At 35.1% G+C, this 21317-nt stretch overlaps 1 protein-coding gene across 6 annotated transcripts in view; it reads left to right on the top strand.

Annotated features, from left to right (window-relative positions):
* The window catches only part of SLC25A21 (solute carrier family 25 member 21), a 233483-nt gene extending 213320 nt beyond the window's left edge, over nucleotides 1-20163 (top strand). For 3 of the 6 annotated variants that reach the window (XM_002199821.6, XM_072930235.1, XM_072930236.1), the window contains exons 5-10: nucleotides 4672-4731; nucleotides 7197-7304; nucleotides 11321-11485; nucleotides 16521-16702; nucleotides 17519-17571; nucleotides 20019-20163. In XM_002199821.6, the coding sequence (XP_002199857.2) occupies nucleotides 4672-4731; nucleotides 7197-7304; nucleotides 11321-11485; nucleotides 16521-16702; nucleotides 17519-17571; nucleotides 20019-20089 (639 nt within the window). In that variant the 3' untranslated portion in view covers nucleotides 20090-20163. Of the gene's footprint in view, nucleotides 1-1166; nucleotides 1359-4671; nucleotides 4732-7196; nucleotides 7305-11320; nucleotides 11486-16520; nucleotides 16703-17518; nucleotides 17572-20018 lie in introns of all 6 variants that reach the window. The other 3 variants (XM_030274678.4, XM_041716769.2, XM_072930234.1) reach the window with 3 other exon arrangements.
* The last annotated feature ends 1154 nt before the right edge of the window (nucleotides 20164-21317 follow it).

Raw genomic sequence — 21317 nt, 5'->3', positions numbered from 1 at the left:
AATCTTAAAGGATGAAGACTGCAGCCTCTCTGTGTTCCTCCTCTGTGAAGAATTTTGCCTTATACCCAGCCCAAATCCTCCTGTTGCAACCTTTGTGTGCTGCCTCTCATGCTTCTGTTGTCAGCCTCTGAGAAAATCTGACTCCTGTATAAAATTTGGATGTTGGAAGATAGAACTTAAATCACCTTAGCTTTCTTGTCTCCAGGCTAAACAGACTCAATTCTCTCAAACTCTTGTACATCATAAGCTCAGGCCCCTTTAATGTCTTACTTGTCCTCTCTTTGTGGGATTCTTTCTACATAGTTCTTGGACATTTATGTGAGAGCTGAGTTTTCTGTAAACATGAGAATCAACCTTAAATGCTAAACATGTGAGGATTTTAATTAGATAGTTGATTTCTTTTATTATTTACTATATTACATTTTACTATTCCTTTAAATTTACTCCTGTTCCAAGGACATCAAGATAAATTTTTTGAGACATCAGCTGTATTCTACATTAGAAGAATTCAGTGACAGCACAGGGCTGAACAATAAGGTCCTTGTAAGAACCGGTATAATTAAGCAATTCAGTATAAGATGTCATATGCCAGTACAATTTTTAGCATTCAAAGTGGAATTTTTACGTACCCATGCTATGACCTGAAGAGAATCCAGCCTATCTCAGATTTCCACTAAGCTTATTTGGCTATTTTAAGTCATTGCTTCCTTTGGCCCGCCCTCCAACCTTTATTCTTCTAATAGTTTTCCTCAGCTAAACAAGCCTCAAGCTGTCCCTTCTCCACTGCCTAAATGACTAGTGAGATTCAGGCCAATGATTCTGAGATTTGAGAAAGTACAAAAGGAAAAGAGGCATTTTCTAGGTTTCAGTAGCTTCTTTTTATGTTTGTAATGAAGTTTTTTGAAAGCTTCTAGTTATAGTGTCATAAAAGTGTGTAGAGAATAGAAAGGGGAGATTTTGTACTAAGAAATGTACTTGTGTTCCTGAAACATTGTATTTATCTGGTGTGTATTTTTGCAAGTAAAAATAAAGCTATTAAAATGAAGTTATTTATCCCCAGTTTTTCAGTTAAGTGTTGAAGATACAGCCTCATTTTTAGTCAACTATGTTCTCATGTCTGTCTTGCTATTTCTTTTTTTCTCTCTTTTTATTTCCCTTCTAAAAAGAAAGCTGGTATTTCTGGAAGATGAAAAGTCAAAGTTTATAACTTTCTGTTAGATTGAACTTGGAGGAAAGAAATGATGATGCCAATACAATGGTTAACAGATGAACTTTTGGGGCAAATTTATATTGCTCATGTGTTCCCAGACATCTTGTTTCAAGCATATATTTTTATCTTAGAGTTATTGAGACATCTGGTAAGTACTGTGGCTATTTTCTGTGTAACTTCAATTAAAGTGTATCTTTGCCAGATGGACAATATTGGTTACTATATACACAAAAGCATGTTTTAAATACGTTTATTCTGAGAATTTTTTTCTTTGTACAAAGCTATTAACTTAATACAACTGTAGAGGAAAAGACATATTATGCTGTGTTTTTAAAAACATTTTGGATGGACATATATAAAGTCATATGATACAGTATGAAATATTTGCTTCTTGAAAAATTGTATGAATACTAGCCACTCTAGTACACCCAGCAACATTTCTATTAAATTTTATTGCTATTGATTTTTTTCTTTTAAAAATTATTTAAAGCATAGTTACTATTAAGTAGTTATTTTATTTATGACTCTAGGAAGCTATTGATTTTTAAGGTAACATTTTAAAGACCAAAAAAATTGCTGGGTAATGTAATTCTGCCTTTATTACAACTATTTTACAGATCTGTAACACTATGGAAAACATTAAGGAATACCAGAAATTCCATTAAAGGTTAAGAGGGTAACAATGTCTAGAAAGATGCTGGAGAGAGAATAAAGCAAATTTTATCACAATAAGAAATTAATTTAGTTCAATGAAGCAGCTCACCCTCCCACCTTGTTAGACCTTTATTATACCTTCAAAAAGATAGAGCTAAAGTAACACTTCAATCTTTTTTGGTTATTGTCAAGGCCAATGCAAAAATTTTAAACATATTTGCAAGATGCTTGCAAGATTAATGTTCAATCTTTACACTCTTTGGAGGGCAGTCAAAATCTGGGTCCCAGTTCTAGGACCTTTTCTGTAAAATGATACAGTAATCCCAACTGAGGATATAAAAAAAAAAATCCATCCAGTGACCAGAGTATCAGCCCATCAGTTTCCAGAATTTAACAACCCAATTTTGCTTATGTATACAGATTCCTTCTTGCTTTAAGACAGAGGCATTATTAACACATTAACACCCAATTCTCCAATGGTTTTGGTATAATTCCAGTGACTTTTTATTTGAAGCAGGTCTTGATTGAAAAATTTTATTGACTTTGCCATAGGACAAGGTTCTAAACAAGTTCAAATGAAAATGTGCTGCTTATTACTTATGTTCCTGTACACGTGGTTTATGGAATAACTGTTTTGTTCTAATAGGTCTGTAGCACTGAACCGTGAGTGACAGAGCTTGTCTTCTTTGGCTGAGATTCAGCACAGGCCACACAATCTTTCTCGTCTTAAAAACTCTATTCCCTTATGTTTCTTATGATTCCCATATCTCCATGTGCCTCATGGCTCATTGCCTTCCTCTTGTGGTGAAACAGTTTGGTTTGTCTCGTTCATCAGTGGATGCTGTGTGGAGACAATGGTCACAGAATTCCCCGACTTTCCAAGGATCCCACCTGCATTTGAACCAGCTTGCTCTGAACTAATCAAATGTTACAGGTCAACATTGGAAAACAGACAGGAAAGTTAAAAGTCCTGGCTATTTACTTTTGCTAGACTGGGATGTGACAGCTCTTGTACTAGGAGATATGAACCTGTACTGATGCAGTCTTGGTGGAACTGTGACAAGTTTTTGTTCTTCATTCCTGTCATACCTGATATGCTGTGTAAAAGCCTCTTTATTTTGCATGCAAAGATGTGAATATTTCTTAGACAGATTACAGGACTCACAAATAGCAAGCTGGGGTTAGGGCCCTTGCGTTGGTCCATGTGTGAAAATTACGTGGAATAACACCTCCAATATTTTTGGTGTTACCTAGAATTCAGATACCTACTCTTTTTAGTCCATCATTTCTGCCATCCTCATGCTAGATCATTTTCACTGGACTCAGATCTGTCTTATGTGATAGCAACTGGATTGCTTGTTCAGTGGCTTCAGTAGCATGTTTGCAGAATATGAATTTAAGACACTATGGGGTTTGCTCTATAATCTCTTTCATAAACTTATTAAACTCTTACCTTCAAACATAAAGAATTTTTCCCCGATTGTTCTTATTGGAAGACTGTTTCAGGTCTCTTTTAGTTGCAAGAAAGCTTCATCAGATCTCCAGCCACATTCTACTTATGAGTATATTTTGCTTTTACACCTAACTTCTTTATGTTACATATCTTCCTTGTTTTTCATTCTCTTGCAATGTCTCTTTTGCAAACTAAACAAGGAAAGCAGTTACTCTCCTTCAGTCTCCATTCTTAAAATAATCTCTAAGTTCTCCTTAATGGTCTGGATAACCCTGTTTTGAATATGATGTAGTCTGAGTTGTTTTTTAAATAGTAGCCTCGATTGTGTACTGTATTTCAGAGGGCATCTTCCCAATAATTTGAAAATGTCACACATACTCTTTCTCTAGAGTATATCTTGACCCATGCATCTTAGACTTACAAGGAGCTAGGCAGCGAAAGTCTTTTTTGTCTATACCAACAAGAAGCTTCCTCCTGTCTTCAGTGCAGAGTTATTCTAAACTTTCTTCTTGCAAGAACAAATCCATTCATTTATTATGCGTTGATTTTTATAAGAATTCACAGAAGGTATTCTTAAAACTAGTGGGTTTGAGTGTCAAGATATGGTCAGTTGCAAAGAGAGCCATTTGCAAATGGTTGCCTTTCACCATGTTGGTGCAGGTGAAGCTGATTTTAATTTTTTCTTTAGATTCAAACGCATGAGTACAGGCCTTCAAGACATCCTCTAAGGGATTGCAGATGCTCAGAAATTTGAAGCATCACTGAAAGCAGACAATTGAATGAAATATTCATTTGTAAAGAAAGAACAGGAAAAGAAATGTGCCTGTTGACAGTAGAAGATTATAAAAATGGCAGAATTTCCATCTTCAAAATCCACAATTTTATCTTTCTGATGAGAAGCAGACTAGTGTTTGAGAAATGCAAAAGCAATTTCATCACATTACATTAAGGACATGGGGATTATTTCTTGGGAAAATTGTAATATCCGCTACTACATTTAAACTAGTTTATGAAAGTTAATGCTAGAGGAAAAGTTTATAAAAATGTATTTAAAATAGGTCCTATATGATGTAAGTGAACTCTTAGATAAAGCATTACTTGAACTGCACTTATCCTGCTATTATGCATAACACACTAATTAAATCAGTTCCAAAGCCTGATTGTCTACTCTTGCACATCTAACTCTGTGCTACAAAGAGTGTGAAATAAAAGTGGCTACATTTATTTTGCAGAACTGTGTGTAGCTGCTCAGGATATGAGGTAGTGAAACTCCATTGTAGTCTGCTTTTTACTAATTTGTAAAAGTAACTAATAATTTCTTTCAGTTCAATTTCAATCTAACTTCTATTCACAGTTTTTTACCTTTGAACAATACAAGAAGCTACTGGGATATGCGTCATTGCCACCAGGACTGGTATGTATGGATACAGAACTTTATGTTGTGATGTATTATGTGTCTGCTGAACAGTCTGTCTCATCTACTTCCTCCCATAGAAGAAGCCCAAAATTAAAGGGTCCAGCTCAATCCAGAGTTTTTCAAAACAGACTTGTCCTTTGATAAGAAAATATTGATAAGAATATATCAAAAATTATTTAAGTTATGTTTTTATCAAATGTCCTCAAAATAATTCCCTACAACATCATAACATTCATGAACATGGATAACAACAGCTACCATGGAAAAGTCAGTATACAGCTTGTCATTCTTCATTCTTACAAAATTATGAAAAAAGTGAAACATTATCAATATTTATTTATTCATGTCATCATGTCTAGTTTAACACTTCAACCTCACAGTGCTATTCTCCAAGGCACCATACAACTGTAGCAAAAAATACATACAGATCTCAGTCTTATTTTAAAAATGTTATGAAAGAAACAGAAGTTATTGGTAAGAAATTGCTACTTCCTTTGAAGTAAATGGCAAAACTCTCTTGTCCATTAGTGGAGTTAGGAATTAATCTTGAGAAATAACTGGTTTAAAAACAAAATGCAGGGCATACAGATACACAGAAATGTTTTAATGCAAAGATATAGCTTGCATGTGTAATCTGCATTCTCATGTTTAGATCTTAATTCTGCTATTGTGCATTAGGAGTAAAATACTTTTTATAAGAGCTACTGCTTCCTGTGGTGTAAGAATGTAAATCATAGTAAATATCTATTTTTCATTATGATGAAATCACAACTTTAGGAAACAATTGATCTTTTTAAGGCTGTCCTATAAAGGTTTTGGTAATTTCAAGTCTCTTTTTAAAGGGTATTGCTTCCAGTTACATCTCCCTTTAATTGCAGCGAGTGAATGGTCATAGAATTCTATTAACTAGGTTAAAGCAAGTTTCCTCTTCCTCTTAAGTATTCCACTGGCCCTATAGCTGTTTGCAGTCTCTCCTGTTTTATCTGGTATTTTTCAGCAGTGCTCATTCTTAGGTATATATAGGAAGACTGATACTTGTTCTCTAGCAAATAGAAAGAACAGAGTTGAAGGTTCTATGGTACCCCAGCACTTTTTTGGGAGGAAGAAAAATAGGCTGAAAACTTGTAAACATACTATTGCATGTTTGCAAGCTGCCCAGAAGCTGCTGTGATTCACAGATCAGATACAGCAAAGCTTAGAACAATCAGAAATCCCACACATTTTTGGTGCACTACTGTTACTATAGAAGCATTTTTGGTCCTAAGGTAGTGAGGGGGAAAAAGACTGAGGGGGATCCTGATCTAAGCCAGGCAGAATGTTTCTAGGTACTTCAACAGACCTCATATCAATTTATTATTAAAAGACAGATGCATACATACAGCACCATCTTCCTACTGGCTTCAGTCTTGTTGTTGATGATGAAATGTTCCCATCTTACTGGAAAAATCAATTTTTCAGTAACACACTCCAAAGGCAGTAAGACTGGTTTTTGTCACTACCCTTCTAACTTTTCCTTCCTCTCTTTCTTGAGCTCTCAGGAGTCCTTGCTCAAATCCCTCTGCGTTAAGTAAGTTTTTTCTCACTTTTGTTTTTTCCCTTACTATTGGTTTCTTTGAATTTTAGCAAATGGATTCATTATAATGTATTTTGGTCCTGGGACTTTTTTCAGCACCTAGAGAGTTTGGGGATGTTAAGTGAAGGCAGTAAATGTGTGAAGTGGTCATTAAATTTAACCCCTCTGAACTTTCTCAATTAACCTAAATATTTTAATACTATTTTATCTTTTAAAAAATTAAGGTATCTTAAAATGCTGTGCCATGATGGAAAGCAAAGCAGTGAATATCTCCATATCTATAACTGAAATGCCACCAGCTTCTGAATAAATGGAATTAATTCATCCTTGCAATGAACATTTCCCTATGTGCCACTCATGCCCGTATAAACATTTCTAGGATTTTTAACTACTAGGTGAACTTCTACTTGTGCAATTTGCTTAAGTACTGAACTATTTTAGTTGTTTACATGTATTTTAAGGTAATATGTTAGTGTTATGTGCTTAATGCTCAGTTCAGAGATTTTATTTTTTCTAGTGCTGCATAACTGCACTTATATTTGTGTTATTATTCAGAGTTCACCCAATGATAACATGAGTACATTCTTTCGCCACTTTTTCCATGTTTGCATAATCATTTGGTACCATATTTTCCCTTCCAGCTGAAAAGAGAATACATGGACATGGAATGCTATGGTATTTTGGTTTGATTGTTTTGGAATATGGTTTATGGCTATTGTCATATTGTCTTCATGAACTGTCAGCATCTATCAAGGACTCAAGTTGTTTAGCAATAGAATACTGCTGCATTACTGTAGTTTTACAGTTTGGATTGTGTCCCTTGGTTTCATAATCTGATGTAGAGGAAGTATTACTCCTTAATACTCAATTTTCATTTAAACTTTCCTAGGCATTTGCAGTTGCTGGCTTGGGATCTGGGTTGACAGAGGCAGTTGTGGTTAACCCATTTGAAGTAGTGAAGGTTACCTTACAGACCAATCAGAACGCCTTCACAGAGGTAGGAAAACTGCTTCCTTCTCCTTTTTCCATTTTTTTGAGCAAAATGCACTTTGGGGTTCATATTTAGAGCAGAATGTCTATAATATATTGGTGGATGCAAATTATTTCCCCACAAGCTCAACAGAAATGGAAGAGACCCAATAGACAATGTCTTCAGGTATGCAGAGATGCATGCAGTACTGTCAGAAGCATCAGCATCTCCCCTGTAAATATTCTGTGCCTGAAATGCACCCTCATCTCTCCCAAGCGGCCAGCAACCCAGCACTGTGAGGAACTGTAATCCAGGAGTACAAATTTCAGCCCCTTGGACACAGCACATTTACCCCAGCAGGCTCCAGATTTCAAGTGAGCACTGAAGGTTAGCATAAAACACCATGGCCCTGTGCCCTAGATAGAGTCCAGCTGCTGTATTTTATGCAATGTTTCTTGGATGAAATTACTTACAAGACTTCACTTTTATTAGCACAAACTGGAAAATTGTTATATAACAAGTACATTGATAATTTAAATTCTTGCTACATTTCAGAGTTTTGTTACTCAAATATTGTTTTGTCCAAAGAAGTCATTGTACAAAACATTGTCCATGACTCTGGGTACTGCTGAAAGGGCAAAAATATTAAACTGGAAAACAGTGATTCATGAAAATCAAGTGTTCTCAGGAATGCACAAGCTTCTATTAATTTTAATGCAGAACATGTTCCAGGATAAAAGGAAGGGAGGCAGTAATGAAGTTCCTTTTTCCTTTTCTCATTTAATAAAAATAAAAATTGTCATACCATCTTTTGAGAAATCTTTTGAGAAATGAGCTGTACCATGGTAGAAGTACCAAGTCATATAAGCATTCACATGAAAAGCTTGGCTGAATCCCTGGTGGGACATGATTTTTGCATATTCTACTATAATGTTTTGACTGAGTTAGTACTTGCATGCCTTGTAGCGCTCCTCTGCATAAATTGAACAGTTTTGGGGGGTGCACAGTAAAGAGATTTATGGCCTGACCATTTACATAATCTGTTGGGCCAAGTTCCTCAGGTACACTCTGGAAAAATACAGCTACTGATTTCTAAATATCATAAATTAATTGGTTCCTACTCCATAAGTCACCCAGAAAAGCATTTTCTTCCAGAATAAATTTTAAAATGTTTGGTAAACTCCTGTTTGATTCTTAATGCATATGAAAGATATGTTTATTTGCTGCAAGTCCCCAGTCTAGACAATTTTTAAACTTGGGCAGCAAAGCCACTAAACAGACAAATACTGCAGAGCAGGAGTAAAATGTTTAGGATCCTGGAAGGAGAGAGACTGAAAGTAGGAAAAAGCATTGTGTCAGAGGATCTGTCTCTCAAGAAGATGATGTGATAAAAATTATGAACTGCTCCAGCAGTAGTGAACTAAGTGAACTAAGCAGATATTCTGGATCTTTCTCCTTCACAGTTGTGAAGATGTAATTATCCTAGCTTTAAAAACCCTCTGCTTTTAAGTATAAATAAACCACCATTATATTTTGAACAAACTATTCCTTGTAAAGTTGCAAATGACCAATGTATCCTTTCCCTTCATATGTTTTAATTTTTTCTCTACTGCAAAATTTATAACAAAGTCTAGGGTGGTTTAGTTTGTAAATTTTAGCTAATTATTTCCTTTAGTTACAGAATCCATTACTTGACCTTCAGAATAATACAATAATCAAACTGTAGCTGTCCAAAATCATTCTGAGTTGTTTTTGTTCAGGTGAATATTCCGTAATTTAATTTAAATGCAAAATTTCACAAAATTCAAATAATAGTATATTATTAAACAAATAAAATGGTGACAGAATGGTATTTGGACTCTACTAGAAACCTAGTTTGCATTGAAAATATTACCTACTTGCTCTAGGGAGAAAAATCCAAGATAAAATAAGTTCTTTAATCACAAAGATTGTTATATCACAGATGTTAATTTTTAATATATCTTTCTAAAGTGTTAAAGCTTCAAAATTTGCTGTAAATTAGAAAAAACTCCAGTGACTTAATACCTTGACATCAAGTTCTCTTTAAGAAAATGTTAAAGAACATTCCACAATAAAGCATGTAAACTCAAGCCCATTGGAAGAAGCATGTCCAGAGGTTATATTATACAGCATAAGGCATTACCATACACTGTTTTTCTAAAAGGTTTAAGTAAAGTGTGTACCTATCCCATTGTGGAGCTTTCATACTACATGATGAAACCTAAAGCAGTTCACATAGTTCTTTGACTATTGTATAGAAATAATAAATATATCTTGTTTAAAAGGAACAAGGAAGAGCATGAGCACATACACTCACACCCAGACTCCAGCACACCCCCAAAGCAAATATTCACACCCTGCGGTGACAGCTGAATTGTTCTGTGGTAGCAGATCATCTTTCCAGGGTTGATAGATTTAAAGAGGAAGGCCACTATAAATCACGTATCAGCCCTTTTGTAATGTGGATTGCTGTGGGTAAAAATAATGGTGGCTTTTTTGTTAAAGTAGACTGCAAGAAGTCCAACACTATGTTGTTTCGTTTTCCTTTTTTTTTTTCCCTTTCCCTGTGGCACTGGATAACTCACTGGCTATAGAAGTTGGTGTGATGATGAAAATCTTCTCACCTGACATAAGAGTTATGATTAATTAAACAAATACAATTTTCTGCCGTATGATGAGAAGAATCTGACTCCAGATTCCACTGAACAGGTCTATATTAAGTAAGAGTCAACAGCTGTGTGAAGTGCATTAACTCCAGATGTTTGTACAATAAATTCCTCTGTCTAAGGTCCTTCCATCATCAATGATGAACCGCAGACCTTCTATGGCTTGATCAGTTGACATGATGACACCTCCTTTGGTAAAAGGGAAGTGTTGCAAAGAATCCTCTTTGTTACTAAAGGACTGAAAAGGGAAGTCAGGTGTAGACATTGCATGTGTCTATATTTGGATTTATTAATCCCACCTCAGATGTTCAGCAAATGATAGGCTTCCCCTCTGAGGCATGAGTAAATCCACACTCAAGACAAGGGATACTAAGGGATACCTTAATATTGAAGGTTGCTGTATTATTTCTTAAAGACCTAATGTCCATTTTGGAGCACAAAAAAGGATGTTATTGCTAGTATCCATGTTTAGTATCTCCATTTTAGAATAGATTCTGACTTGAACTCTTGGGAGTAGATAGAAAAGTAAACTCTAGTAAAATATATGGTGAGCATTAACAGGGTAATATTAGTTGTGAAATATGAAAAAACAGAATGAAACTTTGTATTAAAGATTAAGCTCATTGGTCACCTAAAAAAGCAGTCATATGCTGGGTCAGATATAGTAGCATCATTTGTCTGATGCTGTTGATCTACCACAGTGATATTTTGAAATGGAAAGCTATTAAACAAATAAGTGTATTGAAATTAGTGGTATTCATACTGGTGTAGTCAAAATTCATCTATATTTTCATGTTTGAACCTCCTAGTGGAAGTCATGTTTTGCCTTTCTAATTATAGATTTGATTACCCAGAGCTTTATGGCTTTATGGCTTTTTTTGGCTTTATGCTTTGGAGAAAGCCAAACTGTATTCAGCCACTTTTTGAAAGTAATATTTCTATAAGGCTACTAAAAAATGTAAAATATTCAGAAGGGGAATAGGCAATCCTGAATATCATTGTATATTCAAAAAAAGATCAAAGGTGCATGTAGTCAGGCAGATTCTGTCTGATATGAGGGAGTTTCTTCCTTTTTGCCTTTTATGAAATGAGAATCTGTTACAGTACTATTCTTTTACAGTATTCAAGTCCTGCTTTCATCTTATTCTGCAATCAGAAAAATGAGGAATCTTTTTTTAATTAAAGTTGTGGTTTTTATTGGTCACAGGAAAGAGAAAATAACAAATATGATGATCCTTATTATAAAATTACAAGAATTGGGAACACTGTGTTTGTCAACAGCATGGAAATGATGCTATGTTTATTGTTTTCTTTTTGCAAAGATGATCTCTTCCTTCTTTTGCTTAACTTGTGTAGCAACCATCTAGCTTTGTTCAAGCTCAGCAGATCATTAAAAGCGGTGGTCTGGGCTTCCAAGGACTCAACAAAGGCCTTACTGCAACACTGGGCCGTCACGGAGTTTTTAACATGGTTTACTTTGGATTCTACTTCAATGTGAAAAACATTCTTCCAGTCAATAACGTAAGTTCTTCATACAATGCAATAGACAATCAGATAAGAAGTTTGACATTTTTATTCACACCCTATTTTTATGTGCAAAGCTGTGGTATTTAGTGATAAACAGTGACTAACCTAGCTCTGTCTTGCAGAAATCCATAGCATTTTAATGGAAGCAAATTAAGGACTCGATCGTTTCACTTTTTAAGCAAAGTTGAGTGTAGTCATATTTGAATTATTGTTTTTATGAATGTCCTTTTATAGGGTAGCAGTGCAAAAAGGCAGCAAATGAGATACAGACATGTTGTGCTTATGTTGGGTATGTAAGCAATTTTTTTGTGGCAAACTGGCTTAGAAGAGAAAAATCAGTTTCTAGAACTTTTGTCAGTATTCACATAGGGGCTAAGCTTGCAGAGGTGGCTGAGCTGAAGGATGTAGGTTATTCTGGACAGGCACTGGACCTATTTACTCAAAAGAGAGTTCAACCTAGTATTGAAGGATGACAGGGAAGTTTCATCCTTATGGGAGAGAGACAGTCCAAAACAGGATGTAAAGAGTCACACACAGGGACTTTATGTAATTTATAATTAAAGAAAAAAATCATTATAGCTGTAATTTCACTTAAAGAATTTTGATAGTCCTATATTACTTTAAATAACAAAGGAAGCAAACATTCCCTCTACAACAAAAGGAAATTTTACGAATGAAAACGTGGTTATATCAGCAACTTTCTAAATGACTGTGTGAGAAAAAACTAATGGTTTATTAATGATTCCAGTATGCTACTTATTGAAGTCTGTTTTCACTAATGTGATCTTTACATGATGACAGTTAAAACAGTCACAGGTGTAATATGTAGTGATATACATGTAAGAAGGTGCCATTCACATCAAAAGGGATCGGTTTCTATTCCCATATGAAGTAACACCTCTTTTTTTTTCTGCACTTCTGAGTAGCCTGGTATTTTTGTTGGCAGCGTTGTGTAAATGGAGAAAACCTCCACTTCTTATTTGCAGATTATTACAGTAAATTGAATTGTTCAAGAGCAGCTGACCCACAAGTTTCTACAAGTTTCTTACAGTGTATCTAAGCATATTTTACAGTGTACTTTAGTCACACATTCTAAGAATTCAAGGCACAGGCACAGCTTGTTACTAAGATGGGAGCAAACACTTTTGTGTTGATCAAAAGATTAACAAATTATAATCACTATACAGAAAATTCAGGAAAATTCAGGAAAATATGCAGGTAAGGACAGAGACTAGTGTGTAGCTTCTATGGGAATCATGGGAAATGTTCTTGCATAGGAATTGAATAGTAATAGTATTTGGCATAAGTATGCTTTCCTAGCCTTTCAGATTTCAAAAAATAGGAAACAAGTATTACATTATTAGAAAGATTCAGAGCTTTATGATCTAAAGGAAATTAGAACTTTATACAGATTTTGTATAATGCAGAAAAAATTTAACATCTACAACATGGGTTTAAATATATGTAGAAAACAAAAGGGAAAACACTTCAATGTCAGCCGGTGGCCCAGCTGTCCTCAAATATTAGCAAAATCAAAAAGCAATTTAATCAGTGTGGGATTAACTGCAAATAATTGGAGAGGTTTGCCTGGTGCCTAACCAGTGCACAGTGCCTTACATGGTGGCTTGCACAGTGGCTACATCTGTGCTAGTAAATGGAGCGGCAACGCTGAAACTCAGCCACCTGTGCTGTTAAACATTCCCTGGCGCAGCTTTGGCCCTGGCCAGCCAGCACAGTTCCTGGGTGTGACTTAGGAACCAGCGAAGGCAAGGAAGCCTTGCTAATGGGCTGGCTTCATGCAGGCAGTCTGCTTTGAATGGTGATAGCATTCTGTAGTGCTAATAAAGCTAACAGGACTCTCTAGGCCAGCCAGCATCAGTGCCATAGACAGACTGTACAGAGAGATATAGCCAATAATTCTGATCAAACTCCCATTAACATCAATGCAAAACTCACTCTGAATTTAAGACATAGATCAGGCCTCATCTGGCGGGTGCTAGCCAACATTATGTCTCAGGTATTTATGTGCATTGAATTTCACTTCAGTGACTGCTAAATGGAAATATTTGATAATAATTTATGACTTGTAACAAATCTCTTCTGTCAGTGGGCAGGTACTAGAGTCTCAGAGTTATCAAACCTGTAGAAGGAATTTGGTAGAAGTTGGTTTGTAGTTAGTCTGAAAAATATTAGAGTTCTTAATTTGTCTAGATTTCTCACATACTTGATTTCATTACAAAATCTAGTTTGTTAACTTTGTATATTTTGCCAGAAAACAAAGTCTTAAAGCCAGTCTTGTCATATTGACAATTACATAAAAATTATAATATATAAAAATTATAAATTACAAAAATTAGAATACTACAGTTGGGAAATAATTTTGACTATTGACTATGTATTTGCTGTCCATCATCTGTAACATAAGTGGAAAATGTATTAAAATCTTTGAATGAGCCTTTTAGCTGTCAGCTAAATCATGCATTACATTTGCATCCTAGTTAGGGATGTTTGCTGCCTATTTTGCCAAAAACAATAAATCTTGTAGGTTGAGTGGTCAAATGGTATCAATGACATGTGTGGGTTGTAAATATCCATAATGAATAATTTTTCATACCTTCAGTCTATTCTGCTAAACAGATCATTTACAGCCAACCTTGTGCTTTGTTTACTGAAAATGGAATAAGCCAGATTTCTTTCAGTGGCCATTAATGTACCAACCATAGAGAATTAGCACCTATGCCTCTACCCCATCAATGAAATTATTTTTCAAATGGCATCTACTTTTATAATGCATCTGATAGGTGTCCAGCAGCCTTCACTTTGCAATTTTTATCATAATTAGATTTGCTTTTCAACATTAGCTTCATTAAAACCTTTGCTCACTACCACTTCCAAGTGGCTGCCACATTTCTCAGCAGTATGAAATTTCCTCACACCAGTTAAAAGCCCTCTTTGAAATGTGGCCAACTGCAGGACTCATTTCAAGTTGGGCACTGCCAGCCCCAGCCACTGCAGATGTGCCTCCTGTTACAAGGGCTGCTGCATCAGACCAGGGCACTGAGCAGCGCATTGTCTTGAAAGGGGCTCTGAACATCCACAGGCAAAGAAGAGATGGGAAACCCAAATGGTCTGTTCAGCTTGGTGAGTAAGTAAAATAGCAGATAATAGTTTTATTTTAGTAGCTTTCAGATCCATGCCAACGTAGAAGTTTTATGTAGGAAGAGAGAGTGGAAAGTGGAAGTGGTGCAATGGACTGGAAGAACTAGTATGCCAAGGTGATTTAGAAGAAGACGGAATCAGAAGGAGTAGTGGAATAACCTCAGAGCCGCTAAGTTCAGCTTTTAGAAAAAAATTACTTTTAATTTTTGACACCTAAATTTATATTGAATCTTTATACTAATGAAATTATCCAGGTATTACATCAATGGCTTTCATAGAAAAATCTTTCCCATGAGGTTTATGATAAAAAATCAAGTTATAGAAAAGCTGGCGTTGACAACTGTACATTTGGTTAAAGTCTAGTTTTGTGAATGGGCAAAAGGGGTCTTCTTTTCTTCTCTAGATACTAGAAACATTGGCTTTATTCCATTTGCATTTAAATCACCGTATGTACAGAATCAATGGATTTTTTTTTTTTTTTTGCTAAGATCTTTGCTTAAAAAAGAGCTACAATTCTTGGATGACAAGTGATTCTATTTTTTTAAGTTATTATCAGTATGTTTCATGTTTTGTGAAATCAAGGCATGAGTTTTTCTGCAAGTAATAAAGAGCTCTGTTGATTTTGACATTTCTTTCTTAACACCTGTATGGGCTTCATCCAATATATATTATAGACGTTTTAATTTATTTTTCTTGTTGCTAATCTGGAAAAGAAAACTTCTTTCTTAGTTTCTTTTTCATTTAAGAACATACATGTTTAGGAAACAAAAAACTGTCTTATTTTAACATTATGCTGATGTTATAACATGACAAGATCATTTGTTATTTTAATTATGATTTTCTATAACTAAAGCACCTTCATGACAAAAGTAAGCTGCATATAAAGAATCTGATGTAGCAAAAAAGTGTCCTGTTAAAAACCTATAGCAAAACTAAATTATATGAATAGGAAATGTTCTGAAACACACTTGCCTGTGACTTCCACTACTTAGAGAAATAGGATTAAACCTGCTTCAAGGGACTTTGACTCCCAGATAAACCCTGGGTTCTTTGATGTCATTGAAATGCCAAAGTAGGAGGTCTTTCTAAAAGATCAAATAAAACCCAGTTGAACTGTGAACTGTGAGTGAGCAAAGAAGTTTTTAGATGCATTTCTAATCTACTTCTAACTTTAACAGTGTGCATATAGTAGGGTTCAGAAACAATCTGTTGTAAATTCTTCAGCCAATTAGCTGAGTGAATTACCACCGTTTATAATGCACAGAACGTGGAGGCTCTCTTGCCGTTGTGCCGAGTTGGATTGTTAATAACAGGAAGCTAGCACTTCTCAGTACAGTGGATCAGCTACATGTGAAAATAAATGTAAAAAACCTGGAGGGGAATGGCAGCAGACTGAGATTAGTCTTTATTTAATTTAGCATTTGGGGGTCCAACACACAAATGAGTGTTTTAGTAGGCTTCATGGTGGAAGTTGCTGTCATTTGTAAAATATTCTGGCCAATTAGCTAATAGTGTGCTTGGATTTCTCCTGTTTTGATACAGTAATACTAAGTACATTGTGAAGCCCAATTATACAAATCATCCCCATATGCCATACCAGTCTTTCTTTATGAACTGTGTTTATAAATCCTGTGTGAGGAAATGTGTACTTCAGCAATTTAGACCATGTGTAAAAACATAGCCAATAGGATTGTCAAGAAAACAAGTTCCAGCGTAGGAAATCCTAATGTGTTCCGCTAAAATAACACGAGTGTGTTGTGTGAGTTTTCTGATTAAATGCTTATTACTTTATAGTGCTTAACCTGCACAGGTCTTTCCGTTTCCCTTTTTATTCTTTGTTTCCTTTTTTTTTTTTTTTTTTTTTTTGTAGGATCCAAATTTGGAGTTTTTGAGGAAATTTGGAATTGGGCTAGTCTCAGGAACAATAGCCTCAATTATTAACATTCCTTTTGATGTTGCAAAAAGTAGGATTCAAGGACCACAGCCAGTTCCTGGAGAGATCAAGTACAGAACCTGTTTTAAAACTATGGCAACAGTCTATAAAGAGGAAGGGTAAAACATTCTTATTTTAAAAAATGTTCAGATCTCTGTTTTAGTTCATATGGGTCCATAAAACCATGTTGTTGTATTTCAGATTTGATGAGGACCATTAAGCCACCCTGAACTCACATATCAAAAGAGCCCAATGTAGCATTTTGAAAATTTATTTTAGAATTACAAGGACATATCTTCCTAGTACATATGAACTTCTCCAAAAGACTTACAAACTTATTATCACATTGTCAAAATTTATGTTTGCTGAGTAAATGCTTCATATATCTCGTGTAAATTTTTCAACTTTTCATTTTGTAAAAGGAAAATATGAACGTAAAAAGGACTATTTCTCAATTTAATCTAATTTTAATTATGCAGGCCTCGGTACCTCTAAAATTATTGCTGAAATAATTAAACTGAGGACAGATCTTTGTGGTAATAATGTTATCCAACTTTTAAAAATATTTCTCAAGTGGTGACTGAGCTGTAGCTTTGATATTCAGTTATATCAGTCATTTTGTCCCTATATGAAGCTGTTGTTAACAGACTTGTCTTGAAAGTAAACCCATCTCACTGATTAAAGTCATATTTCTGATTGGATAGGCTCACAACGTTGCTTTTGTGACTGAACATTGATTAACTTTTTCTCTTCATCTGATCTGCCTCTGTAAAATGTTAAAATCCAGATACAGCCTGCTATTGAACATGTGTAATTTCAAATAATTGCCTCTAAGTGCTCTGCCAGCATTTTAACAAACATATGCTACAATTCCGTTCTTCTTTTAGAGCAAGAATATTGTTTGAAATGTTTTGTTTGTTATTCTTCTGCTACAGATTTCTGGCTCTGTACAAAGGCTTGCTTCCCAAGATCATGAGGCTCGGTCCAGGTAATTTTCCTTCTGTTATTTCTATTTTGCTTTTTTCTTGCTTTCTTCTCCCATTTTTTCAGTTTCTTGAGAAAATGTAGTAAATATCAAATAAATTAATCAAAATATCTTTCACTTTGAATGGTTTATTTTTAAAATAGCATCACCTAGTAGTACCACAGATGGATTTGGCTAAATATGTGTCTAAAAAAATAATTTACACATATACGCCAGAGAATTGCAGATCCAAGTAAGTGCTGGTTTGTGCAACTCTTTTGTTTATAAACAAACCAAAGTACATGCAAATGACAGAAGTGTAAAACTTTTGGAAATGTCTCTAAGTTCCTATTCCTTCTAATGTGACCTTTGGAGTTCCTTAGCACTATTCTATACCTATGTGAAGTCAGCCTGAAATGCAGGTTAGAGTCTCTCCATAAAATGCACTCAACTAGTCAAGGCAATGCTCAAGCATATCAAATTCCAGTTAGTTTCTTCTCCTATGCTCTATAGGGACAGACACTAAAAAGCGGATAGCAGATCTGGGAAGAGACTTGTATGGTCCTGGAAAACTAAGAGGACAAGGATATCTTAAAACTGGGATTGTTGTTTGATCCTTTCTTACTAATTGTTACTCCAAATGTGGGAGCACAGTGGTTGAAAGCTGTATCTTCTTTAGTTTTTAGAGGGTTTTTTTTTTCCTGACTGGTTTTGATTAATCATGAAAGCAAAGCACTGGGCCCTCAGACTTTGTCAGCCCACAAAGGCGGTCTGCGTCAAAAAAGAGCAGAAGCCCCAGTTTGAACAGTATCCCATTCCCATGAAATTGTATTTCCAGTTGTTCAAGCTGGTTGTTTAATATGCAAGAACACACATAGGTAAAGCAAGTAGGTACAGAGTCTGTTTTGCAGTATAAAGGAGGCATTAGGTTTGTCTGTAAATGTTTGCACATCCATTCCATCTGGCTAAGTACTAGACCGTGCCTGGTTATTGTGCAGGGTGAGGAAGAAGGTGGGGAGGGGAAACAAGGAGCTCTGTAGCTAAAAGCCTTTTCCCTCACACTCCAAAGGTACTAGATTACATACAAGACAAAAAGAAGGCAGTGTTTAGCTTTCCCAGTACCTCTTAGCACAGCAGATTTTGGAATAAAATTTTCCATCTTACAAATGACTATGCACTCTGGCCCACACCCAGCAAGTCAGTTACATGTGAACTTCATTCTAAATACTTTTGTAGTTCTATTGGCTAACTAACATATAGGTTTAACTTTCTGATGAAACAATAATACAGTCTTTATTGTGACTGGGAAGGTAATTTCTTCTTCCAACATATGAGTGTTTACAGGAAAAGAGATACACAAACAGGTCACACAGTATGAGATTTGGAATCAGCCTTGATTTGAGTTCAAATTACATCTTAGACATTGTGTCTATGATTTGTTTGTTGGTCAAAGCCTTTTGCAAACATCTGCTCTGTCTAGCTTTCTGTGAGTTCCTTTGCATAGAGAATTTCAAGTCTGATAATGGTTCCTTAGGATAAATTATATGGAGAAACTTATGTAGTAATTCTGTGTGCCTGGTTGTCTTAGCCCGTCCCTAGAAAGGTGAGCCCAGTTCAGGAGAAGCCTCGTTTGTTAGAGGTGCCACTCCAAGCCACCAACTGCACCAACAGGCAAAGGCAAAGGCAAGAAGATATTTATGCCACAGTGCTGGCATTCACAAATAATATATTTTCACTCATGCAGCCTGGTTCTCTATATCCATGTTCTCCAACTAGAAGCTTCTCTATGTGTTTAGTTATATATATTCCTTCTGAAATGTTCCCCTTTTTTTATCTCACAGAGTAATACAGCACAGTTATGGTCTGGCTTCATTAACAGTAAAGATATTTTATGGCTTTCAAGCTGGGATTTTATACTGTAACAAATTATAGCAAATAATGCTATTACATTAGATCAAAACTTTAGCTGTGGATTTGTAGCCAGGAAAGATTATACTTACTTCCCCACCTTGATTTTCTGCTTTAGACATGGTAAAAACTTATCTTGACTCTTACCTGGAAGTGTTTTTATCATCCTGAAGATTAATTTTTGCCATTCCACCAGTCAAGTTGCTCCTTCATGGCCAAATCTTGTTAAACAGCCACCCAATACACGTATATTCAGACTAAAAGTTTCATTTTTAGAAGAACAAAGAAAAACATTAATCTTGAAAAAGTATTAGGAAAAATCACACTGAGGGTGAATTTGATTTACTATATGAGCTATTGACATCAACTTTATGATCTAATATTAAGTAAAACTGGTATGGTTTATGAATTTGTGAAATTTTAGTGAACTCAGGAAATAGTAGACTTACCCATTCTGTAAAAAAGGCTTTGCCATAGTCTTGTTTTTGTTACACTAGGAATGCTCTTTAAAATCTTGAAAACACTGGATTTTCTATGTAATAAAATAATATCTTTTCTTCCAGGTGGCGCAGTGATGCTTTTGGTTTATGAATACGTTTATGCATGGCTTCAGGACACAGTTAATCACAAGTAGCACTCCTGAAAAATGTACTCTTTAAAATTATATGCATTCTAAAATACACTGTAATAAAGGAAAAGTGATTCTTATCCTTTATAGTGTTGAATACCCTCAAATTGCACTGATGTTCATACAGTTCCAAACAAATATGGTCTCTAGGTCCTGATCCAAGAAAACATTTAAGTACATGCTTTTCTGTAAGTGCATAATTAAATAGCACTTGACATTTGTAATTGTTTTGCTGGACCAAGAGAAAATACAAAGCAGACTTAAGACTGTGAGTTTTTAAAGGACAAACTGAAATTTCTTAACACAGAATCGTCCTATGTAATCATATACTTTTTTAAGTTTGCAGTTTCTGCTGAAATGGCAAGATAAAAACTTTCAGGGTATTTTAAGAAAAAAAGGAATAACCCTTGGGGGGGACAGATACTAAGCTAATGTAAACTGACAGCTCCATTGACTCCACATTAAGAAAATATCCATATTCTACAACTCTTCAGTCAGTCTTGGGTCCAGTTTCAATTCAGCCCAGTATGATTTTGGCATTTTCAAGTTCTTGGGAGTTCGGCTAGAAAAGCAAGTAGCCACAACCTTAAAAACATGCATACTGCTAAATATCCTACTTGTTCTTAGCCATATATATTACATAAATCTTGTTCAGATCAAAGAAGATACTGAAGGTAATTAGTATGTACCAAGTTGCATAAAAAAAGCAAACCAACATGGGATTCATAGAAGAAATGAGTAAATAAATTAACAGTAAAAAGTAATTTTAAACATATGAGTTTTTACTGCAATTTTTTTATCCACTTTGATATACTATCCCAAAAGGACTGTCCTGTGATAAAAATGCTCAGTGCACCCTGGCTGCCCCTTTAGCCTTTCATTTCCACCATGGAATGGTGAAACAAGGTAGCACATTTGCAGTTGAACGTAGCTGGCCATACACCTCAGAGAAATATACCTTTCTGTAGATAAAAAAAACATTGCTCTGAAGCTAAAATTTTTTGCTTTTCCCAGTTACTGTAAATGTAAACATTCCAGGATGTACTTGTGTTCTTACTAGCCATTCCAACTCTGTGAAATACAGTAAATTCTGCTATGCTGGCTGAAGACATAGTTTTTGTACATGCAGTTATGCCATTCTACATTTTCTCTTTAAAACCTCCTTAAATAATTTTTAATCATTCCTTATTCTGTTTAGAAATATAAAATATTATATATATAAAATATGAAACTG

This window comes from Taeniopygia guttata, chromosome 5 (genome assembly GCF_048771995.1).
Source record: "Taeniopygia guttata chromosome 5, bTaeGut7.mat, whole genome shotgun sequence".
Lineage (NCBI taxonomy): Eukaryota > Metazoa > Chordata > Aves > Passeriformes > Estrildidae > Taeniopygia > Taeniopygia guttata.
Note: the sequence above shows the minus strand (reverse complement) of the source record. Positions and strands in the feature narration are given on the sequence as shown.